Here is a 24,235-nt window from a genome sequence, read left to right on the forward strand (position 1 = left end):
TCCTTCACTGATTCGACTTCCTTCATTTTCTCCAATACGAAATCCCAATATTTAAGTTGCTAATCAAAGGTACATCATACTAATTTACAAATTTTACTTATTTCAATTTCATTCCTAATCTGTTGTTATTCATTCCTAATCCTATTTCGTTTCAAACTTTGTTGTGGCTAATTAGAAAATGTTTATGGCATAAAAGAAATGAATATACGTTTGAACAAAGTTGATGGTAACATCAATGTTTTAACTTCGTCCTCTTGCTATACTTTGCTTTTCATACTTTGTTTCTTACTTTGTTGTCATTTGCTTAATATATTTGTTCATATATTTCAATTTTTGAACTAAGTATAAGTGGTAGTATTCTTTATACTTAACATATTTTTTGTAGTACAATGAGTCAAAAATTTAATTGCGTATAAGATATCAACGAATCAAAATAAAACACGGCGTCTTGCGAATCAAATTATTTTATATTATTTGCAGATGTTATTGGTATTGTGCATGAGATAAACAATATCTAATCCAACTCAGTCGAGAAGAAAATTGTTAGGTTAGTACTAAAGCTGAAAGATGTGAAGAAATAGAATTACTTTATTAGTGTTCATGTTTTTTAGTACTTCATTTTGTAATTTTATACTAATATTTTTTATATTTCCATAATCAGTGTCAAACACAAATTCTGACTAAATTTTGTTATATTTGAAGCTCTTTTTGTCTGCATGTGGAGAAAATGATCCAGATTCAAATATTGCTGAGAAAGATGAAGATGTTGATTATGAAGTATTTGGAGCTAGCTACTCAATTCTCAGGGACCAAACCATTCAAGAAATTAAAGATTTAACCAAATTCTTGAATAGACTTTTTGGATAATTAAAATTAAATATATTTGGTAGCCTTTTTGAACAAGGATGTTAACTTTAGGAAGTACTAAGCAACATGACATGTTTTGGCTTATCATTATTATACATATTTAAAGTTCATTTCATATAATTTGTGCTGCATGTGTTTATATAGGATTATTATGATAAACTAGATGTATTTAAAATATAGTAATTGTTTAGTATATTATTTTACAGTAGCTTACATGACTCAACTAATAATACAATGTATAGAATGGTCTTATAATATGTAATACAAATAAGTTGTTGCAGAGAATGCTAACTATAATACACTAAAATCGTGATGCCTTCAATTTCATTATGTACAAATTGATTTGTGGATGTTATAATGTTATTTTCAAGGTATTTTCTATCCCACAATATTTTTATATAGTATTATACAGACGCAATTAGGAAATGGTTTAATGCCTAGGCTTGATATGCTTACAAAATATACAGGCTTAAAATCCAATGTGCATGCCACTGTCCATATAAGTATTGACTGTGTAATAATTGTTATAGTGGTAGACAATAGGTAGTGATTAATTGCTTTAAATTACTACAATCTTAATTCTAGACTTGATGTTGGTTTCTATGCATCTATTTAATTGATTCTTCATTATCAATGTAATTTTCATATTGGAGAGTACAAGATATAAAGTTGTTTTTGTTTTATTATTAATAAAAAAATTGTATATTTTGATTTTGGTGGTATTAATTTGTTAGTTGTGCCAATATAGATGAAGACCGCTGTTTACACAATTTTCTCAACCACTATTGTCAAACTTAGCCACAATTGTAAAATAAGGGTTTGTCTTAAGTTACCCCTAATATTTTATTATATATAATTATGTTAGTTATCATTTGTGTAAATCCGATTTGATTTTCAATTTATCTATATCCACCTATGATGCAGGTATATTAATACTTCTCAAGAATTTTGTATAAAATGTATGAGTAAAGAACTAATTATTAGGCTCACAACAAAACATCACTGTAAAAGTTAAAAAAAAAATGTTAAGATAAAATAACAAATAAATTAAAATACATAAATATACTATATTGATATTTGAGAAACTCAAAATTTTCACTTGAATATACATTTCCGACGGACCGAGACTACTTAATTTGTATATATTTTATATATATTTTTTAACCATCACAATATTTTATTTATTTAATATTTATAAAGACATTGTGTGACACGTGCGAACGCATGGGTAGATGACTACTTAATTATTTCGTTTATTTTTCTACTAAAACATACATGATTGACTGACCGAAACTACTTAATTTGTATATCTTTTATATACATTTCTTAACCATCACGATATTATTTTTATAAACGGGAAAAAGTCATATGTTGATACAATTACTTTTATAAACGGGAATAAGTTACAAATATTCTATAAACGGGAAAAAGTCAACTATTGATACAATTATTTTTATAGATGAGAATAAGTTACAAATATTTTTATAAATGAGAAAAAGTCAACTGTTGATATAATTATTTTTATAAACATAAATAAGTTTCAAATATTTTTATAAATGGAAAAAGTCTACAGTTGATACAATTATTTTTATAAACGAGAATAAGTTACAAATAATTTTATAAACGGGAAAAGTCGACTGTTGATACAATTATTTTAATAAACGGGAATAAGTTGCACATATTTTATTAAAGGGACACACAGGTTCAAAAACCTTGCTAAGCTATGCAAAACCATGAGTGCGGGGCATGGCGGACTAGTGGGCGTTGCACCTTTTATAAACGGGAAAAACTCAACTTTGATACAATTATGTGTTTGTGTGAAGCGTACGAAATTATATACTCATATATTTTTCAACATAATTTTTATGTATATCTTGACAACTACTAGAACCTGATAAATTTTAAATTAATATTTATATGAGAATTTTCATTAAATACGTTTTTCTCCTAATTCGTACATATTTTTACATATATTTCTTAACCATTACCATATAATTTATTTAATATTTATATCAACATTGCGTGACCCGTGCGAACGCACAAGTCCTTTACTAGTTTTTTTAGATTCATATCAAATCAACATTGTATTCCCTTAAAATATCCCATTAGCACTTCTTTTCATGTCCGAGATGAAAAATGGTTCAACATAGAAAACCAGTCAAACTGTCGGTTCTGAAGCGTTGCGGTTTTCTCCATTGAATGGACCGTACTCGAGACCGGTTCCCGGTTCAATCGATTGAACCGTCCGGTTCGGTCCAGTTTTAACTACCACACACAACTAGGGCTTGTGCTACTTAATCTTCATTTGTGCTGCTTGCGAACCGTCGCCGTCCCCGATTCTACTGGTTGCGCTGTTTCTTTCGTTTCCAGGTAATTTTTAATTATATTTCTACCGACTGCGAATCAAGTTCTACCTTCTCATTCTATTCATCTCATTCTGTAACAGACATGACTATTGATAACGATAAAGATATCAATGTTTCTGATGCTTCGTTCTCCATTTCCATGGCCGAAAATTAGGTAATATAGCCTTTCTTAATCACATTCAGCCTTTCTTTCACTTAGCTTTAGTACTCTTAGACAGTTTGTAGTATCATGTAATTTAGTAGCTTAAACAAATAGGAATTTTCTTCTTTCAAAACTAGTGATCTTTTTGGAATTATTTTTAGTAATCTAGTATCATGTATTTTTAGTAGCTTAAACAATTTCTATAAGATGTATTTGCCTGTAGGTATTTGAGAGTACTGTTTAATCAATTCAATATGGTTAAGGGTTAAGAATTTAACTTTGTATTAAATTGAAATTTGCTATGCAAAGTTGTTATTTAAATAAAGTATTGTAGTCTTTTCCATTGCCAGCAGTGATGGGTTAATTTAGAGTTACTGTGCTCTTAATTTTCTTTTTTGTTTATATTTTCTTCAAACTTGAATTTTCTAAGTTCTTTAGATGACAAATAATGGTAGAAAGATACTAACAATGTGTTGATTATGCATTTGCAGCCTCAAAATAATGAACAGATGCCAACAACAAATCCACCACAAACTATTGATTTGGACAATGTTCAAAAGAAGAAGAAAAGGAAAGTTGGAGAACCTGATGATTCTAATGCCGATGATTCTAATGCTGGAGATGCAGGTAAACAAAAACCTTGAAGGCCTAAATCTTGGGTTTGGGATCATTTTACAAGAGATGATTCGGGTACTCGGGCTAAGTGTAATTGGTGTACGAAGTCAGCATAATCGTGAGGCGTTGGAAGGGATTGTGATATGATGATCAATAACAGTGATAAGAGTGTGTCTATCATCAAGATTATTGATTGTGATGATCCTTTTCAGAACTTTGAAGTTAATTCCGATTCGTGAAAACTGTAGAAGTTCAAACTGAGAACTCAGAGGTGTGAAGTGACGACACTGAGAAACAAGGGTTTTGCTTGTGACGCAGGATTTGTTATGCTTTCTAAAACGATATACTATTTTTTTTTAATTTCAATTTTTAAATAAAACTTAAATTAAAAATAAATAAATAAAACCCATGGATATTCAAGCCCAAAACCTAATGATATGTTGATCTATTTTCGGTCATCTATTAAATTAAATATTAGATATTTAAATTTTAAAAAATAAATCAAAATAAATTGTAGAAAAGTAAATAGTTTTGGGAGTGTATCAACGACATCATGTTTTATCTTTATGTTTTACTTTATTTTTAAAATTTATATCTCTACGATTGAAATTAATTGTAAAAAAACTCAATCTTAGGAGATTTTTCTACGACAAATAATCTTTCTCAAAAGTCAATTATATAATGTTAACACACTAATTGTAAAAAAATAATGGTATAATTATTATTGAGATCAATTTTATGTGTTTAGAAGAAGATCAATGTTATACGCTTACAAAAAAATGTAAACGAACAAATTAAAAAAGATTAGACACCTAAGAGTTTAACCTTAAAAGTCTGTTTAGTAAGGTCATAAAAATAGCTTTTAACTTTTAGCTTTTCACTCATATAAATAAAAAAGCTATGTTTGGTAACTTTTTTTAGTTTTTAACTTTTAGTTTTTTTACTAGCTTGGGTCTTTTTTTTTTTGAAAAACTATTTGAAGTAGCTTTTGAGCTTGTAGCTTTTAGCTTGTGACTTTTTCTTCTATTTATACCTTATTATTTTAACAAAAATTTATTTTTACCCTTCGCTATATATTATGATTCAATGTTTAATGTTTTTTTTTAATCTTTAATGTTTTTAATAACATCTAAAGTATACAATAAATTTTGAAATAGTGTTGATAATTCTCAAGTTAGTGAAACGTAATCGAAGAATCAATGAGATTAACCGAGATGAAGAAAATTAAAATTTTTATTATATTTTTATGGCATAATATTAAATAATAAACTTATTTTTATCATTAATTTTGATTAATTTAACTGAATTCAAATTTCATGTATTTCGTTTAATATATTTAATATAATTTGTATACAAATTTAAAATATTTTAATGTTTCTTAAATTTTTTACATATATTAAAATTGCTTTGTAAGTTTTTCTTAATATATTTATTTTTATCAATATAAATTAATTTAATAATATAATAATATGATATGATAAGATAAATAAATTACAAATTTCTTAATAAGAATGTTCTTTTGTTTCATTTTATATTTATCAGTTAGTGTAACAGCTAATTTACCAAACATTCAAATTAACTTATCAACTACCAACTATCAGTTACCAACTACCAACTACCCGCTAGCAATCACCTATCATCAATTACCAGCTAATGGCTATCAACTAATTTTACAAAATAGAGCCTAAATATAGTGGCAAAGTTAAGTTGATAAATTGGGTGATACTATTATCGTAAAGAAATGGAATGTACAAAGGGTAGGACTAGGAGATTAGATCATAGTCCTATTTCTCGTAGATTAAGACGGTGACGAGTAAAGTAGGCTAACAAACCGTTTCATTTTCAACGCAGGGTTTTATTTGTTTATTTTTAATTTAAGTTTTATTAAAAAAATTGAAATTAAAAAAAAAAAAAGAGAGTACTGTTTTAGAAAGTGAATCAATAAACTCAAGGTGAATCAATAAAATCAAGGTGAACCAATAAAATCAAGGTGAATCAAAATTTCCTAAACAATTTTAAAGTTAAAAATTATTTTATTAACTTATATAAATCAAAAACATTTTAATTCCATAAGTAAATTTTGAATTATATAGAATTAAATATAAAATTTATTCATTAAATAAAATTAAGACAAAATCTTTTTTTTAATTTTTTAAATTAAATAAAAAATTATAACTCATTTTTAATTATGAATCAGAATAGAAATATATAAATATATAATAATAATTATTAATTATTAATTTTGTAAGTGAAATATATAAATATATAATATATAAATATATAATAATTAATATATAAATATATAAATATATAATAATTATTATAAATTAAAACACTCATTTTTTAATTTTTATAATTATTATATAAATATATAAATATATAAATATATAAATATATTTATAATTAATATATAATAATTATTATATAAATATATAAACATATAATAATTTTTATAAATATATAATAATTATTATAATTATTATAATTATTATATAAATATATAAATTAAAACACTCATTTTTTTAATTTTTTTTTATAAATACATAATAATAATTATAAATATATAAATATATAAATAAAAAATTATAACTCATTTTGTAAGCGAAATTATTTTAGTTTTTTTAATTAAAATTATTTTAAATTTTAAAATATGAATCAGAATAGAAATATATAATAATTATTATTCATAACTCATAAATTATATCAAAATATATAATTATTATTATTCATTACTCATAAATTATATCAAATTTATGATATATGAATTAATTAATATTCTAAAATTAATTTTTGGGATTTTTAGATTTTTTTTTGTTTTTTCTGAGATACATCTCCGAATTAATCAAAATCCAAATTTTTGGGATTTTTTCGGCACTTCCGAAGTCTGAAAAAATTTAGAAAAAACAAATTTCGTAAATGCATTTCCGAAGCAGGGGTAAAGTGGGGTTTTCGCTGGGGTGACCCCCATAGGGAGGTGGGTAAAGAAATTTTCTAATTAAACAGTTTTCAAAATTTTAAAAAATGGGTTAAATAAGTTTTGGTCCCTACAAATATTGCAGTTTTCAATTTTAGTCCCTCCCTGCCTTTAGGCAACGGCTTTTACAAAAAAAAACCGTTGCCAAAACTCAGGAGGGATTAAAAATGAAACTGCAATATTTATAGACACCGAAAATCTATTGAACCCTTAAAAAATAGCACGGATTAAAACTGAATGCATACAAATTTATAGAACTAAAATATATCATTTTTTTAATAAAGACTAAAAATGAAATTTAAGATATTCATAAAAATCAAAAATATATTTAACCAGTTTTTACATTTTGTTGTATCGCAACGCTTATGATTCTTGATAGAATCTAAAGAAAGTATAGAAGAGGAGAAAATACATTACCAAAAAAAAATGAAGAGAAGAAAATAAAATATTTTTTTAATAAACTTTGTATTGATATAAATGAAAGTTTATTTCATTAAAGTGATAGATTGAGATTTAATCTGGTGGAACCAATTTGGAATTAAATTAAAAATTAAAATTAATTCTTATTTATTGCAATCAATTTGTAATCAACATGCAACTTATTTGTAATTAAAGTTAATATCTTATATTGTAACATTTAAATTATTAAAAATATTTAGCATATTTTGCTAAAGTGCTTATTAAATAAGTTTAATTATCCAATGATATTTAACAATTTATATCAAATATAAATATTTAACATTTTTTGAAATAACTATATTTATCCAAAGATGCCTCAATCATTCCCCAGTTACCTATTTTATCAAAACAGCATCTAAATAATAGTACTTTAGTTTGTCTTCATCTGAACATGTGGTAAATGAGCTAGGTGCTTCATTTATCCTAAACCTCTCCTTCTGCCATCATAACCCCCTCCCACTTCATCCAACATGGAAAATATCAAGCATAGTAATGTTGAAGTCAAGGGACTAAACCTTCATGTTGCTGAAATTGGATCTGGTATATCAACATACTTATATCACAAAAAAATATTCTTTGATTCATTTCAACAGTATTATAACACTGTTTTGTTTGTTCAGGTGAAAAGGCAGTGATTTTCTTACATGGATTTCCAGAAATATGGTATACATGGAGACACCAAATGATTGCTGTTGCAAACGCTGGATATCGTGCTATTGCCTTTGATTTTCGAGGCTATGGACTTTCTGATCATCCACAAGAGCCAGAAAAAGCAACTTCAATGGATCTTGTTCATGAAGTCAAGGATCTTTTAGATTCATTGGAAATCAGCAAGGTGAGAACCAAAATGTTTTATACAAAAAATTTCTACCTTGTGTTTTGTTGAATGTAAAGTTTATGTTCATAGAAAAAAACAACTTTGCTCATAACAGTTGAGAATTTGTCTAAAACTTTTCTGTTGTGCAATTTCAATTGTTTCTATTAGGCTTTCATTATTGGTAAGGACTTTGGTGCCATCATAGCATATCTTGTAGCTGTTGTCTATCCGGAAAAAGTAGCTTCTGTCATAACTTTAGGCATTCCTTTCATCAATCCTGGTGCTTCTGCTGTCAAAAACGATCTTCTCCCAAAAGGCTTTTACATTACTAGGTGGCAGGTGCAAATTCTCTTCCATATTCATTTTCATCTTCTATTTTCCTACTGGACTTAAATATAAGTAAACCTATTTTTTTTTTGCTTGTATTTCTGTTTGAGTAGTTTTTGAAAATGATGAACTATTGAGTATAATATAATTCAGGAGCCTGGGAGGGCAGAAGCCGATTTTGGCCGATTCGATGTTAAGTCGGTTATAAGGAATATCTATATTCTGTTCTCTAAAAGTGAGGTTCCAGTAGCAGGTGATGATCAAGAAATCATGGACTTGTTTAACCCCTCTACTCCTCTCCCACCATGGTTTTCTGAGGAAGACTTGAATGTTTATGCATCTTTATACGAAAAATCTGGCTTCAGATTCGCATTGCAGGTTCCTTACAGGTAATCATAATCTCAATTCAACTTAAAATTCGCTTCTAGATTGCGTTACGTTTGTCTAAGTGGAATCGAATTTGGATCAACACAGATCTCTGACAGTGGAAAGTGGCCTAATTGATCCTAAAGTCAATGTTCCTGCACTGCTGGTAATGGGTGAGGAAGACTACTGCTTCAAGTTTCCTGGCATGGAAGACTACATTCGAAGTGGGGTGGTGAAACATTTTGTGCCGGACTTGGAAATCATATATGTTCCAGAAGGAAGGCATTTTTTGGGTGAACAGTTCCCAGAGAAAGTGAACAAGCTCATCATTGAGTTCTTGGACAAACAAAGTATCTGACTGTGATTGTGGCAGTGGAGGCTAAGAGTCTCTATGCATTGGGCGCGAAAATTTTAACCTATCACTACGGTGTATATGAATACGTTGTAAACATGGTGTTGTTGTTTGCGCGTTTTGTAGTAGTGGCTGTCTAAGATATAAAAAAATGTTGCCTAAGGTCTTATATGACATAGTGTACTTCTCATGATACTCTCTTTCCTCTCTACTCTGTTTTACAATATGACAATTGTTCTTCTCAATATAAAATTTCTCTGTCTTTCTACTTCTTTTATAACTAAACCTAAAACTTATAGTCAAGCTTGTAAATTTGGCTGCTGGAAAGATGATATGAAAACTGAATTTGATGCTTTAATTTCCACTAACACTTTGTTTATAGTTGAATTACCTGCCAATAAGAAGCCCATATGTTATAAATGGGTATATAAAATTAATTATAATGCAAATGATTCTATTTACCACTATAAAGCTCTTATAGTTGCCAAAGGTAACACTCAAATTGAGGATATTGACTACCTTGACACCTTTTCTTCCGTCGTCAAATTCACAAATGTAAGACCTGATCCTTTTGGTTTTTAGAATCATTAGATGTTAATGACGCATTTGTGTATGGTAATTTAAATGAAGAAGTTTACATAACTTTGCCTAAAGGTTTACTTCTTATTGATTCTTCCTCTTCTAATGCTAAGGTCTGCAAACTTCAAAAGTCTATTTATGGTGTTTCCCTTAAGCTTGATTGTACATGTTATCCACTTTTTGAGAATGAGTATCAGTATAAAAGGCCTATTAGAAGACTTCTTTATTTGACTACTAATAGACATGACATAGCCTTTGTTGTCTAACAATTTATTCAATATATTTCCAATCCCAAAATGGTTCACTTATAAGCTGTTTATTCGTGTCTTGCAATATTTAAAGAGAAATGATATAATTACACTCATTTTGACAACGACACCGTATTTATATATTAACATTCCACTTTTTCTTTTATTTTATTATTTTTACATTGCTTTGGAACTTGAGCCATACCAAAATAAAGTAACAATGTTATGGAATAAGTAATACGGTGTCAAAATCAAGTGTACACATAGCATTGTTCATATTTAAATTCTACTCTAGGAACAATATGCTTCCAATTATTCAAATTTTTTGCATATTGTGACTTAAGTACACTTATCCTAACATCCTTCAATCAATCACCATTTACCTTTTTTTTAACAAAACAGCATCTAAAAATTTGGTCTACTTTGTCTCAATCTGAACATGTGGGAAACGAATTAGGTGCTTCATTTGTCCTATACATTTGTTCACTTCTCTCCTTCTGCCATCATAACTCCCTCACACATTTCACACTGCATCGAACATGGAAAACATCAAGCACAGTAATGTGGAAGTGAAGGGACTAAACCTCCATGTAGCTGAAATTGGAACTGGTATATCAAAACTCTTACATCACAAATTTTTCTACATTGATTCATTTCGACAGTATTATAACTCTATTTTGGTTTGTTCAGGTGAAAAAACAGTGGTTTTCATACATGGATTTCCAGAAATATGGTATACATGGAGACACCAAATGATTGCTGTTGCAAATGCTGGATACCGTGCAATTGCCTATGATTGTAGAGGCTATGGACTTTCTGATCATCCAAAAGAACCAGAAAAAGCAACTTTGATGGACCTTGTTCATGAAGTCAAAGATCTTTTAGATTCACTGGAAATCAGCAAGGTAAGAACCAAGATGTTCTATACAATAAATTTCCACCTAGTATAGTATCTCTTGTATTTTGTTGAATGTAAAGTTTATGTCATAGAAGAAAAAACAAGGTAGAGAACAAGAACAAATAACATGTTTTCTATCAGGCTTTCATTATTGGCCAGGACTTTGGTGCCATTATAGCATATCTTGTAGCTGTTGTCTATCCGGAAAAAGTAGCTTCTATCATAGCTTTAGGCGTTCCTTTCATCAATCCTGGTGCTTCTGCTGTCAAAAACGATCTTCTCCCAAAAGGCCTTTACGTTACTAGGTGGCAGGTGCAAATTCTCTTCCATAATCATTTTCTTTTTCTTATATAGTATTCTTCATGGACTTAAATATATATATGTATATCTGATTTAGACCATACATACATACATGTATTTATTTATTTTACTTTTTTGCTTATGTATTTATGTTCGCAGTAGTTTATGACAATGATCAACTATTGAGTGTAAAATAATTCAGGAGCCTGGCAGGGCAGAAGCTGATTTTGGTCGGTTTGATGTTAAGTCGGTTATAAGGAACATCTATATTCTGTTTTCTAAAAGTGAGGTGCCAGTAGCAGCTGATGATCAGGAAATCATGGACTTGTTTAATCCATCTACTCCTCTCCCGCCATGGTTCTCTGAGGAAGACTTGAACGTTTACGCATCTTTATATGAAAAATCGGGCTTCAGATTCGCATTGCAGGTTCCATACAGGTAACCAAAATCTCACAATTCAATTCTAGATTGCGTTACGTTTGTCTAAGTGGAACTGAATTTTGATCAACACAGGTCTCTGGCAGTGGAAAGTGGCCTAATTGATCCTAAAGTCAATGTTCCTGCACTGTTGGTAATGGGCGAGAAAGACTACGGCTTCAAGTTTCCTGGCATGGAAGAGTACATTCGAGGTGGGGTGGTGAAACATTTTGTGCCGGACTTGGAAATCATATATGTTCCAGAAGGAAGGCATTTTATGGGTGAACAATTCCCAGAGAAAGTGAACAAGCTCATCATTGAGTTCCTGGACAAACAAAGTGTCAGATTGTGATTGTGATTGTGGCAGTGGAGGCTAAGAGTATCATGCTTATTGTTAGGTGACAAATAATTCCCTTGTGCTTGTGTGTAATTTCTATTCTATGAATTGTACCTCCAATTCCATTAATTTGACTGGAAAAGTCAGTTTCTTTTAAGATATATTTCAAAGCTTTCCAATATACTGTATCATATGATTTTTGAAGATCCAGTTGTGACATGCATCTAGATGTACCAACTTTTCTAGTGTACCCTTGGATCAGTTCATAAGCAAGGAGAATATGGTCCTAAATATGCTCGCCTGGTACAAATGTTGCTTGGCTATGATTGGCAATGCTGCTGAGTACCTTTCCTAGTCTATTAGTAAGGATTTTAGAGATGACTCTGTCGATGGTTGTGTAGTAAGATATTGGCCTATAATCCTTTATAGCTTTTGCATCTGAACTTTTTGGAATAAGAGTTATCAAGGTGTTGTTTATAGCACTGTATATCTTCTTACTCACACAAAATTCCCTCACAGCTGCTACACGATCATGTTTCACTATGCTCCATGTAGTTTTGAAGAACCTAGTCAAGGGAAGGGGCCTTTAGGTCTTCAGAGCTGCTAAAATCTCCATTTCAGCCAAGGGTTCCACAAGAAGATTCCTCTGCTCATTATTAAGGTGTGCTCCATTTCTCATGGCAGTGATATCTATCCCCCTAGATTGTTGTCAGCCTTTCCCATCAATTTGCCATAGAAATCCAATACCTCTTTCTCTAGGTTTTTATGAGTGGTTACAAGAGTTCCATCCCATCTGTATATATTTTTCATAGTATTTTGTTTCTGTTTAGCTCTTAGGGATGCATGAAAATATGTATTGTTGTCATCCCCAATTCTCAACCATTCTATTTTTGCTCTTGGTCTTAACACTTGTTATTCCACTTAATTACCTCTTATGTCCACTCTTTAACTTCCTCAATGTGCTATATACACATTCAATCTATCTTGAGTTAGATCAAAAATATCTTTAATGTTATATAAATTATTAATTTCTTTATTATTAATTTTCTAGATTTTAAAATAAAATTATTTAATTATAGGTGATTAATTTTGTGATTACATTTCATTTATTGAATTTTTGTTTTAAATTTTTTCAAGAGCACGGATTGAGCTGTCAAAACGGATTACTCGACTTTAAACAGGTTAAGCCTTAACCGGCCTCACGCTTTAGAAGACCAGATCAAAAATGTTCAGCCATAATATGAGTAAAAAAATTACTACTTGAGTCGACCTTTTGCAGGTTTCAAACTACCCAACCAAAAATAAACTATTTTTTTATATTAATTTTTATATAAAAGTTAAAATAAGACTCAATAATATTTATTATAAATATAATAAAAAATTATATTATTTTAAATATAATATATTTTTAATAATTATATTATTGTTTATAAATAGTATAATAGGTTAATACTCATCTAAATTATATAAAATAATTTTCAAATATTTAAGATAAGAAAAACTAATAGAATATTGAAAAATTGTGAAGTAAAACACAAAGCAGCAACATGTAGGATTTAAACTTTCCAAATTTGATTTAAGAAGTTTTTAATTAGTTTTAATATTAATTTAAATATTATTATTACAACAAAAATATTAACTACTAAAATAATAAAAACTGTATTTTAATAAATTTCTCCAAAAGAATTTGTATATAATAATAAATAAATAAAAATATTATAAAATTAAAAATTACATTTCCATTGAAATATAAAATACTAATACATAACAATAAACAACAAATTACATTTAAACTGAAACACAGTAATAAAGAAAAAAAAAGTTGTTTTTATTGTATTGACTTTAATAATGAAAAAATAATAATATTAGAAAGTAAAATATACGTAAAAAATTTAAATTGGTACTATAATGTTAATAGAAAGATAGTTGTTAGATAAAACTACAATGTTTATGCTAATTTTCAATTTTTACATGTTGGATTAATTTATAAATGGTTAAGTATTCAGTTTAAATGATAAAAAAATATATTATTTATGTCAAAGAATGAGTTTTAGAGCACATAAACTAGTTTTAGAGCACCCACTATGCCATGCAGATTTTTTAGAGCACATAAACTAGTTTTAGAGCACCCACTATGCCATGCCATGTATATTTTTTTCAATTTTGACAAAATATAAAAAACGTAAATTATAGAGCTAAGACATTAGTTCACTGGCGCTAAGTATCTTAAGTACATCTATAACTAGCCGTCTACCCGTGCGATGCACGGTAAACCTGATTAAAATACTATTAATAAAAAAATTCAGTATTTAATATTAATGGTGTTATTTTAAAAAATTTTAGTGTAAAAATATTTTAAAAAATTATTTACTAATCTATTTTTACAAATCAACATATTACGTAAATAATAGAATTACAAATCATTGATAAATAAGAATTACACAAACCATAATAAATAATAGTAAATAAACTAAAAAGTAAATATAAGTAAGAAATAGAAATAAAGAAAGCTAAAAAAATGATATAATAAATTATAAGTAATAAACATCAATAACATTAAATAATTTCAAAATCAATAGCTACAAAAAATATAAAGAATTAAGAAACATAAATAAAAATAGAATAAAATCACATATTATAATGTTGAATTATAAAAATAAATTAAAAAATAATATTAATCTTTTATTTTTTACAATCCAACTTCTTAAATGAAAGATTTATGAAAAATAAGTTTCAGAATACTAAATTTGTATATAAAGAAATATAATCAGAAATTAATAAACATAAATAAAAATAAAAGAACATCAATAATTAACAAACATCAATAAAATTAGAACAACATAAAATATGATAATAATGAATAAAAAATAAATTAAAAAAATAATAATATAACTCATCTTCTAATCCTTCATATTTCACATTCCAACTTCATTTTCTAATCCTTTATCTTTCACAATCCAACTTCATCAACAAACCTAAAAAAAAAAATCAACAATAAATAAACACTAATAAAATTAGAAGAACTTTAAAATATTTACCTACAAACAAATAATTAAATATTAACAAACATCAACAAAATAAAATTAAAAAATCTTTACCTCCATTACTATAATATTGAATAACAAAAATCAATTAACAAAATAATATTACAACATTATTTTCTAACCTCCATCTCTTACAATTCAACTTCTTCAATAATTCTTTAATAAAAATTATATTATATATTCCTTTAAAATTATATTTCATATTCTAACAAAGTTTGTACCAGAACTTAAAAATGAGAATTAATATGAAGAAGGGGGAGGAGAAATAGCTTAAAAAAAATAGAAATTGCTATAATTATGATTTTATGAGATAATAGAAAGTTAAATTTTGAGGAAGTTTTTTTTAGAAAAGCATTTTTTATAATTAATTAATGATGAGATAATGGGAAGTTAATAAGTGGTTTGAGGGTTTATTATTATTATTGGAGATTTTTTTAAAAGAAAGGGGCTTTGTGGTTTTATTATTATTATTAAAATATGATGATTTGTTATTGGTGTAAAATTTGGCGGGAACATTTTGAGGGAAGAAGTTGTAGGATTATAATTTAGTATGATATGATTTTACTGCACGGTACATCCTATCTTATTAATTAAAGTTGTTAAGTCATTAAACTATATTTTAGAAGTAAAATTAAAGTTATTTGAATAATTTTATTTATTAATATTTATTTATTATTAATCAATATTATTATTATTTTATTAATTAAAGTTGTTAAGTCATCAAAATATATATATTTTAGAGTCAAAATTAGAGTTATTTAAATAATTTTATTCATTACTATTTATTTATTATTATTAATCAATATTATTATTATTATTATTATTATTATTATTATTATTATTATTATTATTATTATTATTATCATTATTATTATTATTATTATTATTATTATTATTATATAACAATTACTAATTAAAATTGAGAAATTCAACTAAATTATAATCCTAATAAAACCTCTATCTACAATAACGTTTAATGGGAAGTTTAGAAATAGAAAAATCTTCAATTTTATAACCACCGTTACTCCCAATCATTATTATTTTATTTTTTTAAAATATTATTACAATTAAGAAATATTAAAAAAAAATATGATAGCCACGTAAATTGCCCACTATCTCTATTAACTTGACATTTAATTTTTTTACTATAACATTCATATTTTAAATTTATTAATGAATTAAAAAAAGGAAATATCTTACCACATATCTTAGATATCTGACATATAGTTGTCTAAAATGTTCTCCTGCTTTCGTAGATGTATTTTCGGAAGCACTTTTTTATTTAACGTTGTTTTGTTTCGTAGATGTATATACGGAAGCTTCCTTAGATGCATCTACGGAAGTATTTGTTGTTATATTCACGTCAGACTCTTTCTCTCCCCATTCTTCATTTTCTCATTTCAAAACTACCTAACTTTCTCAACCTCAAAAATCAAACTTCCACCGAAGTTGTTTTCTTCCTCTTAAGTTCGGCCAATAACGTCAACATCAACTACCAACACATTCTAACAAGTTCCAAACTCCATTTAATCGGTAAGTTTTTGACGTTTCAAGTTATTTAAGAGTTTTTGTAATAGAGATTGAATTCGATTTTTAGGTGTAGAAATGATTGAGTAGTGTAAGAAATATAGTTTAGAGATAATGTAGGTATTGTTTCATGTGTAAAATGGACGATCAATCCATTAAAAAGGGGGTTTTTAACCCTCTGCATAGTGAAGAAATGCCATTGTTGCGTTTTGTAGGTTTCAGAACCTTCCGTTGATCCATCTACGGAAGAATGAAATTTTGGGTCATTCCGTGGTTCTGGGATGCACTCGTAGCTTTTGGGCTGAGGGACTTCTGCACGGTAGGCTTCTAGACGATCCATAACGAGATGCTGATGGCATTTGCAGAGAGGTGGCATCCAAAGACCTCGTCCTTTCACCTTTCTCACGGTGAGATTACCATCACTCTGGACGACATTGCATGCCTCCCGCATCTACCTACCAGGGGTACCCTCCTTAGTCACGGTAGGCTGACGAAGGAGGAAGCAATGAAGATGTTGATTGAGGAGTTGGGGGTTGATCCCGTTGATACGCTTGAGGAGGTGGAGAGGACCCGCGGGGCGCACGTGAGATTTCACACCTTGCTGCTGATATACGATGTGGAGCTTCTTCCGGCACATCAGGTTGTTGGTGACGAGGCAGGGGTGGATATATACAGAGAGCGAATGCTAAGATGTTACTTACTATATTTGATAGACACTCAGCTTTTTCTATTGATATCACGTTCAATTTTTTTATCCTTGATTTTCTTATCTTTTCCTTCTCTCTACAATTCATTTGCTTTCCTAAATGGAAAGAATCCAAGCAAGATGTTAATTTTTCTGATGTATGATTGATTATTCTATTTTTAGTTTCATATAAAAGAAAATTAGAATTATTTTCATTTCATTAATTAAGTTTTTGCGTCATTTCTCTTCATTGTGCCCTTTTTCTTTTTCTTTTTTATAAATTTATAAAAATTATTCTAAATCTAACTTCTCTTCATTTTCCCCTTCGTTTTAATATATATATTTTTTTACTATTCTTCAGCTCTAAGCTAAATTATTCAAAAATTATAAACATAGTTTGAAAATTATATTTTAACATATATTTTTAATTGTTTTTATGGTAGATAAACTGAATAGCATTAAGTTGTTTGCAATTTACTTTATAATTCAAAGTTAATACAATAGCTTGCTCCATCTTTTACTTTGTACTAGATTAAAAATTCAAATTTTAATTTATTCAATACTATAAAGATAATAAGTCCTACATGTACTATTTCTTCCATAAATGTCCAAAATAAAATAAAATAAAATAAAATAAAATAAAAAAATAAAATGCAATGCTAGAACTAGAAAAAAAAATTAGTACATGATTTGCTGACACGTGTAGAGATTGCGAAACTAATGTCTAAACATAACTTTTGCCAACAAAGTTACAAACTGCATTCCATGATCAGTTAGTTGTTGAATTAAACTCCATTTGTCATTTGATTTCTTTCACTAAACAACACATTGAGAGTTTGTTGCATTGCTTTGTTTGGCAGGGTGACTACGCATAACCTACACAAAGTTGTTAACTATATGCTTTCAATTATTTAAATCTTTTGCCTATCCAAAACATGCTTCAATCATTCACCATTTACCTTTTTTTTAACAAAACAGCATCTACAAATTTGGTCTACTTTGTCTCAATCTGAACATGTGGGAAACGAACTAGGTGCTTCATTTGTCCTATACATTTGTTCACTTCTATCCTGCCATCATAACTCCCTCACACAAACACTCTCACGCTTCACATTGCATCCAACATGGAAAACATTCAGCATAGGAATGTAGAAGTCAAGGGACTAAACCTTCATGTAGCTGAAATTGGAACTGGTATATCAAAACTCTTACATTACAAATTTTTCTACATCGATTCATTTCAATAGTATCATAATTTATAGCACTGTTTTTGTTTGTTCAGGTGAAAAGACAGTGGTTTTCATACATGGATTTCCAGAAATATGGTATACATGGAGACACCAAATGGTTGCTGTTGCGAATGCTGGATACCGTGCGATTGCCTATGATTGTAGAGGCTATGGACTTTCTGATCATCCAAAAGAACCAGAAAAGGCAACTCTCATGGACCTTGTTCATGAAGTCAAGGATCTTTTAGATTCACTGGAAATCAGCAAGGTAAGATAAGAACCAATGGAGAACTTGTCTTAATCCTTTGCTCATACCAGTTGAGAACTTGTCTTAAAGTTTTCTGGTTGTGCAATTTCAATAGGCTTTCATAATTGGCCAGGACTCTGGTGCAATCGTAGCATATCTTGTAGCTGTTGTCTATCCGGAAAAAGTAGCTTCTGTCATAACTTTAGGCATTCCTTTCATCAACCCTGGTGCTTCTGCTGTCAAAAACGATCTTCTCCCAAAAGGCTTTTACATTACTAGGTGGCAGGTGCAAATTCTCTTCCATATTCATTTTCATCTTCTTCTATACTCCTTCCGGACTTAAATATAAGCAAAACGAATACATGTATATCTGATCCACGTTAGATCAGATAAACATGTATCTTTTTTTTTGTTTCTTGTATTTCTGTTCGAAGTAGTTTATTACAACAATGATGTTCTATAGAGTATAATATAATTCAGGAGCCTGGAAGGGCAGAAGCCGATTTTGGCCGATTTGACGTTAAGTCGGTTATAAGGAACATCTACATTCTGTTCTCTAAAAGTGAGGTGCCAGTAGCAAGTGATGACCAAGAAATCATGGACCTGTTTAATCCATCCACTCCTCTCCCACCATGGTTCTCTGAGGAAGACTTGAACGTTTACGCATCTTTATACGAAAAATCCGGCTTCAGATTTGCATTGCAGGTTCCATACAGGTAATCAAAATCTCACAATTCAATTCAATGTCCATTACGTCTAGATTGTGTTACGTACTTACGTTTGTCTAAGTGAAACTGAATTTTGATCAACACAGATCTCTGACAGTGGAAAGTGGCCTAATTGATCCTAAAGTCAATGTTTCTGCACTGCTTGTAATGGGTGAGGAAGATTACTGCTTCAAGTTTCCTGGCATGGAAGATTACATCCGAAGTGGGGCGGTGAAACATTTTGTGCCGGAGTTGGAAATCATATATATTCCAGAAGGAAGGCATTTTTTAGGTGAACAATTCCCAGAGAAAGTGAACAAGCTCATCATAGAGTTTCTGGACAAACAAAGTATATGATTGTGTTTGCGGCAGTCGAGGCTAAGAGTCTCGTGCTTGTTGTTGGATGATAAAAAATTCCCTTGTGCTTGTGTGATTTCTATTCTATGCATTGTACTTTCAATTCTATTCAGTAATTTGATTTGAGCAAGAACTATGTATGATTTGATTCTACAATGAAAATCTTCTTAATTTTGCAAATATTAGTATAACTAGTATCATGTTGTGGTTTGAGGATGGAACTCTATTTCTCATTCCAACCACCAAACAATGCCTATAACTCCTAGTCAAAGAACCTGCATATAAGGTGAGAACTGTCAACTACTAAATAAAATCTACCTTACACACACCTCTAATGACCTGGACATCTGTAGTATGACTTTACAACGGGTCAGATCCTATACAGTCTTATAATTTGGATTGAATCTAATACAATTCTTACAAAAATTAATATGTAACACCACTTATAAACATGTTTTTATTTTTCAACTCATTCAGTGAAAGATTTTTAACTGTTGCCCTATACATTCATTCCTCTAGCACTAGTTAGAATTCATCATCTAGATTTCTCTCTATACATGTCAATGTATTCAAAGTTACATTAAATACAAGTCAACGTCGTGTAGGGGAATTTCGGGGTCTAAGAATTTTAAGTAAATTTAATATTATAGTATGCATTTAAGGGATAGTTCAACCAATTTGAATTAATTGAGATAAAAAGAAGTTGGAGATCATGAATTCAATCTAGGGATGCATCTTCATCCTTATCCCAACCTTAGGATTTATTCTTCATCTCCATTTTGAATCTCCGCCACAGAGGAATTTTGTCTTCCATCTCCGTTCCCACGGATCCTGGAGATCCCCATAAACATAATAAAATAAAAATGAAATCTATTATTTTTAAATAAATGAATAGTAAAAAATTTAAATACTAATAAAAAAATGTAGAAATTAATCATCTATAATAAATCTATTGTTTTGACAATATTTAATCTATGCACCTGAAAGTCTTCGCCACAAAATTTTTCAAACAAAAAATAACTCCTCGTTTAAAATGTACACTCACATTATAGTAATATACTGTCCTTGGCCTTGCTGCCCTTGCAAAAAAAAAAAAAAAAAAAAAAAAAAAAAAAAAAAAAAAAAAAAAAAAAAAGAAAAAAAAAAAAAAAAAAAAAAAGAAAAAAAAAAAAAGAAAAAAAAAAAAGAAGAAAAAAAAAAAAAAAAAAAAAAAAAAAAAAAAAAAAGAAAAAAAAAAAAAGAAAAAAAAAAAAAAAAAAAAAAAAAAAAAAAAAAAAAAAAAAAAAAAAAAAAAAAAAAAAAAAAAAAAAAAAAAAAGATTTTTCATAGCATCTAATATCAAAATAAACTCAATATAGCAACAGTTTTCTCTTTCATTCTCACTTCTATCTATCCCAATGTCTCAACTTAAAGTACTTCTCATTCTTCTTCACATTGTAACCATAATTCTGTGTTGTGTTTCTACTACTGAATTTGTCTATAATACAAACTTCAACTCCACAAACATCGACTTATATGGAAATGCAACCATTGACAAATCCATTCTCACTCTCACTAATGCCACTTCAGCTTCCTTCGCAATAGCTCACGCTTTTTACCCTCATCAACTACCTACCAAACCACCAAACTCTTACACCCTTCTCCCATTTGCTACTTCCTTCATTTTCTCTATTGCTCCTATCAAAAACATTATCACAGGACATGGCTTTGCTTTCATATTCACGCCTTCAAGAAGTCTAAATGGAACAACGTCAACCGAGTATATTGGTCTCCTCAACTACACCAATCAAGGTAATCGTAATGACCATATATTTGGAGTAGAATTCGATATAGTTAAAAACGAAGAATTCAAGGATATAAATGATAATCATGTTGGTATTGACATAGACTCTCTTATATCCTTAACTTCGCATACGGCTGGCTATTTGGGGTGGGAAAGATGGCAAGAAATTTAAAGTGCTGAACATAAAAAGTGGAGAAAACTATCAAGTATGGATTGAGTTTATCCAATCTCATATAAATGTTACGATGGCTCGAGCGGGACAAAAGAGGCCTAATGTGCCTCTTATCAGCAAGAATCTTAGCCTTTCTAAGGTTCTTGGTAATGAAACTTATGTTGGATTCAGTGCAGCCAATGGGGTGAAAAAAGATAGTGTTAAGATTCTTGCTTGGAGCTTTAGTAATTCGAATTTTTCGATTGGTGATGCTTTAGTGACAGACAACTTGCCTTCATTTGTCCCTTATAAGGGATGGTTTTTCTGGAGCAAAAGCTATAGCTGTAGAAGTTGCCAGTGTTTTCTGTGTGTTAATCATCGGTTGCGGTTGCATAGTGTTTGTCATCCTATATAGAGGGAAAAGAGGAGAAGAAAAAAATTGAAGAGTGGGAACTAGAGTATTGGCCACATAGAATTAGTTTCCAAGAGATTCATGCAGCAACAAGAGGGTTCCCTGAAGAGAATGTGATTGCTGTAGGAGGGAATGGAAAGGTATATAAAGGGATTTTGCGAGGAGTTGAAGTTGCGGTCAAGAGAATCCCTCAAGAAAGAGAAGATGGGGATGAGAGAGTTTTTGGCAGAGGTTTCAAGTATAGGGAGAATGAAACACAGAAATTTAGTAGGATTTAGAGGTTGGTGCAAAGAAGGAAATGGAAACTTGATTCTAGTTTATGACTTCATGAATAATGGAAGTTTAGACAAATGGATCTTTGAATGTGAAGAAGGAAAGATGCTAACATGGGAAGAGAGGATTCAAGTTTTGAAAAACGTAGCCGCGGGTATTCTATACCTACATGAAGGTTGGGAAGTTAAGGGTCTTACATAGAGATATCAAAGCAAGCAATGTTCTACTTGACAAGGACATGAATGCTAGATTGGGAGATTTTGGTTTGGCTCTTATGCATGAGCATTATGGACAAGTGGCCAGCACAACAAAAGTACTAGGGACATTAGGATACATTGCACCGGAAGTGATTCGAACAGGAAGAGCATCGACAATGTCTGATGTATTCGGCTTTGGAATATTGATGCTGGAAGTAATTTGCGGACGAAGACCTATTGAAGAACATAAGCTAGGGCTAATTGAATGGGTGGAGTCCTTAATGGTGCTTGATCAATTGCATAATGCTGTTGATGAAAGGTTGAAGGCCAAAGGAGGATACCCTATTGAGGAAGCTGAAAGATTGCTTCATTTGGGTTTGTTGTGTTCAAATTCAGACCCTAGTGTTAGACCAATAATGAGACAGGTTGTGAAAATGTTGGAGGGAGAAAAGGATTGGATTGATTCTGAAGAAGAAAATATGGAGACAAGTTTACTTGGAAGAATAAACTCAGCTGCAATATGGTCTAGAACTGAAAGTGCAGTTCCAAATAGAGATCACCTTACTTTTGAAGAAATTAGAATGTTTAGTTACAATTCTAAGGCGTCTACAAGTGGCTCAAATTCCATTCCAACATCAGACTCAGATGTCATTCGGGATGGCCGGTAATGTTGTAGGTCTTCGGCTGTTGCAGATTTTCGGTTATGCATCATGTTGTAGCTTAATTGTTTTTCTATCATAAAATGTTGCATATTTATAATGCCAAAACTGAGTAAAATTGCACAAAGCCATCAGAAGATGTGTGAAATTTAAACACAGCAAAGAAAAAAAATAGTTTTATAGACACCACTTTTCTGCGTTGATAGATTTGTATGCAGATATATGTTTGTCTCTAAAGCAAAAATTGCTGAAATGGCAATGGTAATTGAATTGTGAAGCATCTTGTTAATGGAAATTATGTTTATCTGCTTGCTTTGTAGCTCAAGCACTCTAAAACTTCATTAAAGGATGAGGATTGAACATCATGTCGAAATAAAAGTCTTGAAAGGGTCATAATTTGAGTCATAAAACACAGTTAGTAGTTCAAAATTCAAGTTGAAAAAAATTATCTTTTAGCATCAAAATTCTGAATCCTCTTGTTAGCAAAGCTAAGGCAAAAGGGAACAGCGGAGGAGTACATAGGAAACTTTGAGTACTTTGTGGTTGACTGAGAGATGAGTGTGTTGAGTCTCAATAATCCCACTACATGTCATCATACAAGTTCACAAACAATGAAGCTGCGAGGGACGATCAAAGGGGTGCCAGTATTAATTTTGGTGGACAGAGGGGCAACCCACAACTTCATCTCTCATTGATTCACTAATTGGGATGACCGATAGAGGACACCCAAAAAATGAAGATCAAGATAGGGGTGGATTTCAAACGCGAACATCAAAGACTCTTATTCTAGTCCAGTAGTCTTAGTCAAGAAGCTATTATTCCCAACAAATTCCTTATTCCCCCATCATTGAGGAATTGTTAGATGAATAATTATATGTAGCTAAGTACTTTTTGAAGCTT

General features: G+C 29.7%; 3 protein-coding genes and 1 pseudogene across 3 annotated transcripts; all 4 read left to right on the plus strand.

The window, feature by feature from the left end:
- Positions 1-7,785: 7,785 nt before the first annotated feature.
- LOC131653754 (uncharacterized) lies at positions 7,786-9,547 on the plus strand. Its single transcript, XM_058924030.1, has 5 exons — positions 7,786-7,963; positions 8,044-8,258; positions 8,409-8,579; positions 8,721-8,956; positions 9,042-9,547. The coding sequence occupies exons 1-5, from the start codon at positions 7,894-7,896 to the stop codon at positions 9,289-9,291; spliced, it is 942 nt and encodes a 313-aa protein (XP_058780013.1). The 5' UTR covers positions 7,786-7,893; the 3' UTR covers positions 9,292-9,547.
- Positions 9,548-10,496: 949 nt separating this feature from the next.
- On the plus strand, positions 10,497-12,223 carry LOC131653753 (uncharacterized). Its single transcript, XM_058924029.1, has 5 exons — positions 10,497-10,721; positions 10,803-11,017; positions 11,152-11,322; positions 11,513-11,748; positions 11,824-12,223. The coding sequence occupies exons 1-5, from the start codon at positions 10,652-10,654 to the stop codon at positions 12,077-12,079; spliced, it is 948 nt and encodes a 315-aa protein (XP_058780012.1). The 5' UTR covers positions 10,497-10,651; the 3' UTR covers positions 12,080-12,223.
- A 6,148-nt stretch (positions 12,224-18,371) lies between these two features.
- Positions 18,372-20,017, plus strand: LOC131653756 (uncharacterized). Its single transcript, XM_058924031.1, has 5 exons — positions 18,372-18,514; positions 18,603-18,817; positions 18,912-19,082; positions 19,277-19,512; positions 19,611-20,017. The coding sequence occupies exons 1-5, from the start codon at positions 18,445-18,447 to the stop codon at positions 19,858-19,860; spliced, it is 942 nt and encodes a 313-aa protein (XP_058780014.1). The 5' UTR covers positions 18,372-18,444; the 3' UTR covers positions 19,861-20,017.
- A 1,170-nt stretch (positions 20,018-21,187) lies between these two features.
- LOC131653755 (probable L-type lectin-domain containing receptor kinase VII.2) lies at positions 21,188-23,951 on the plus strand (annotated as a pseudogene).
- Positions 23,952-24,235: the final 284 nt, after the last annotated feature.

This window comes from Vicia villosa, linkage group LG2 (assembly GCF_029867415.1).
Source record: "Vicia villosa cultivar HV-30 ecotype Madison, WI linkage group LG2, Vvil1.0, whole genome shotgun sequence".
In the NCBI taxonomy this organism is placed as follows: Eukaryota; Viridiplantae; Streptophyta; class Magnoliopsida; order Fabales; family Fabaceae; genus Vicia; species Vicia villosa.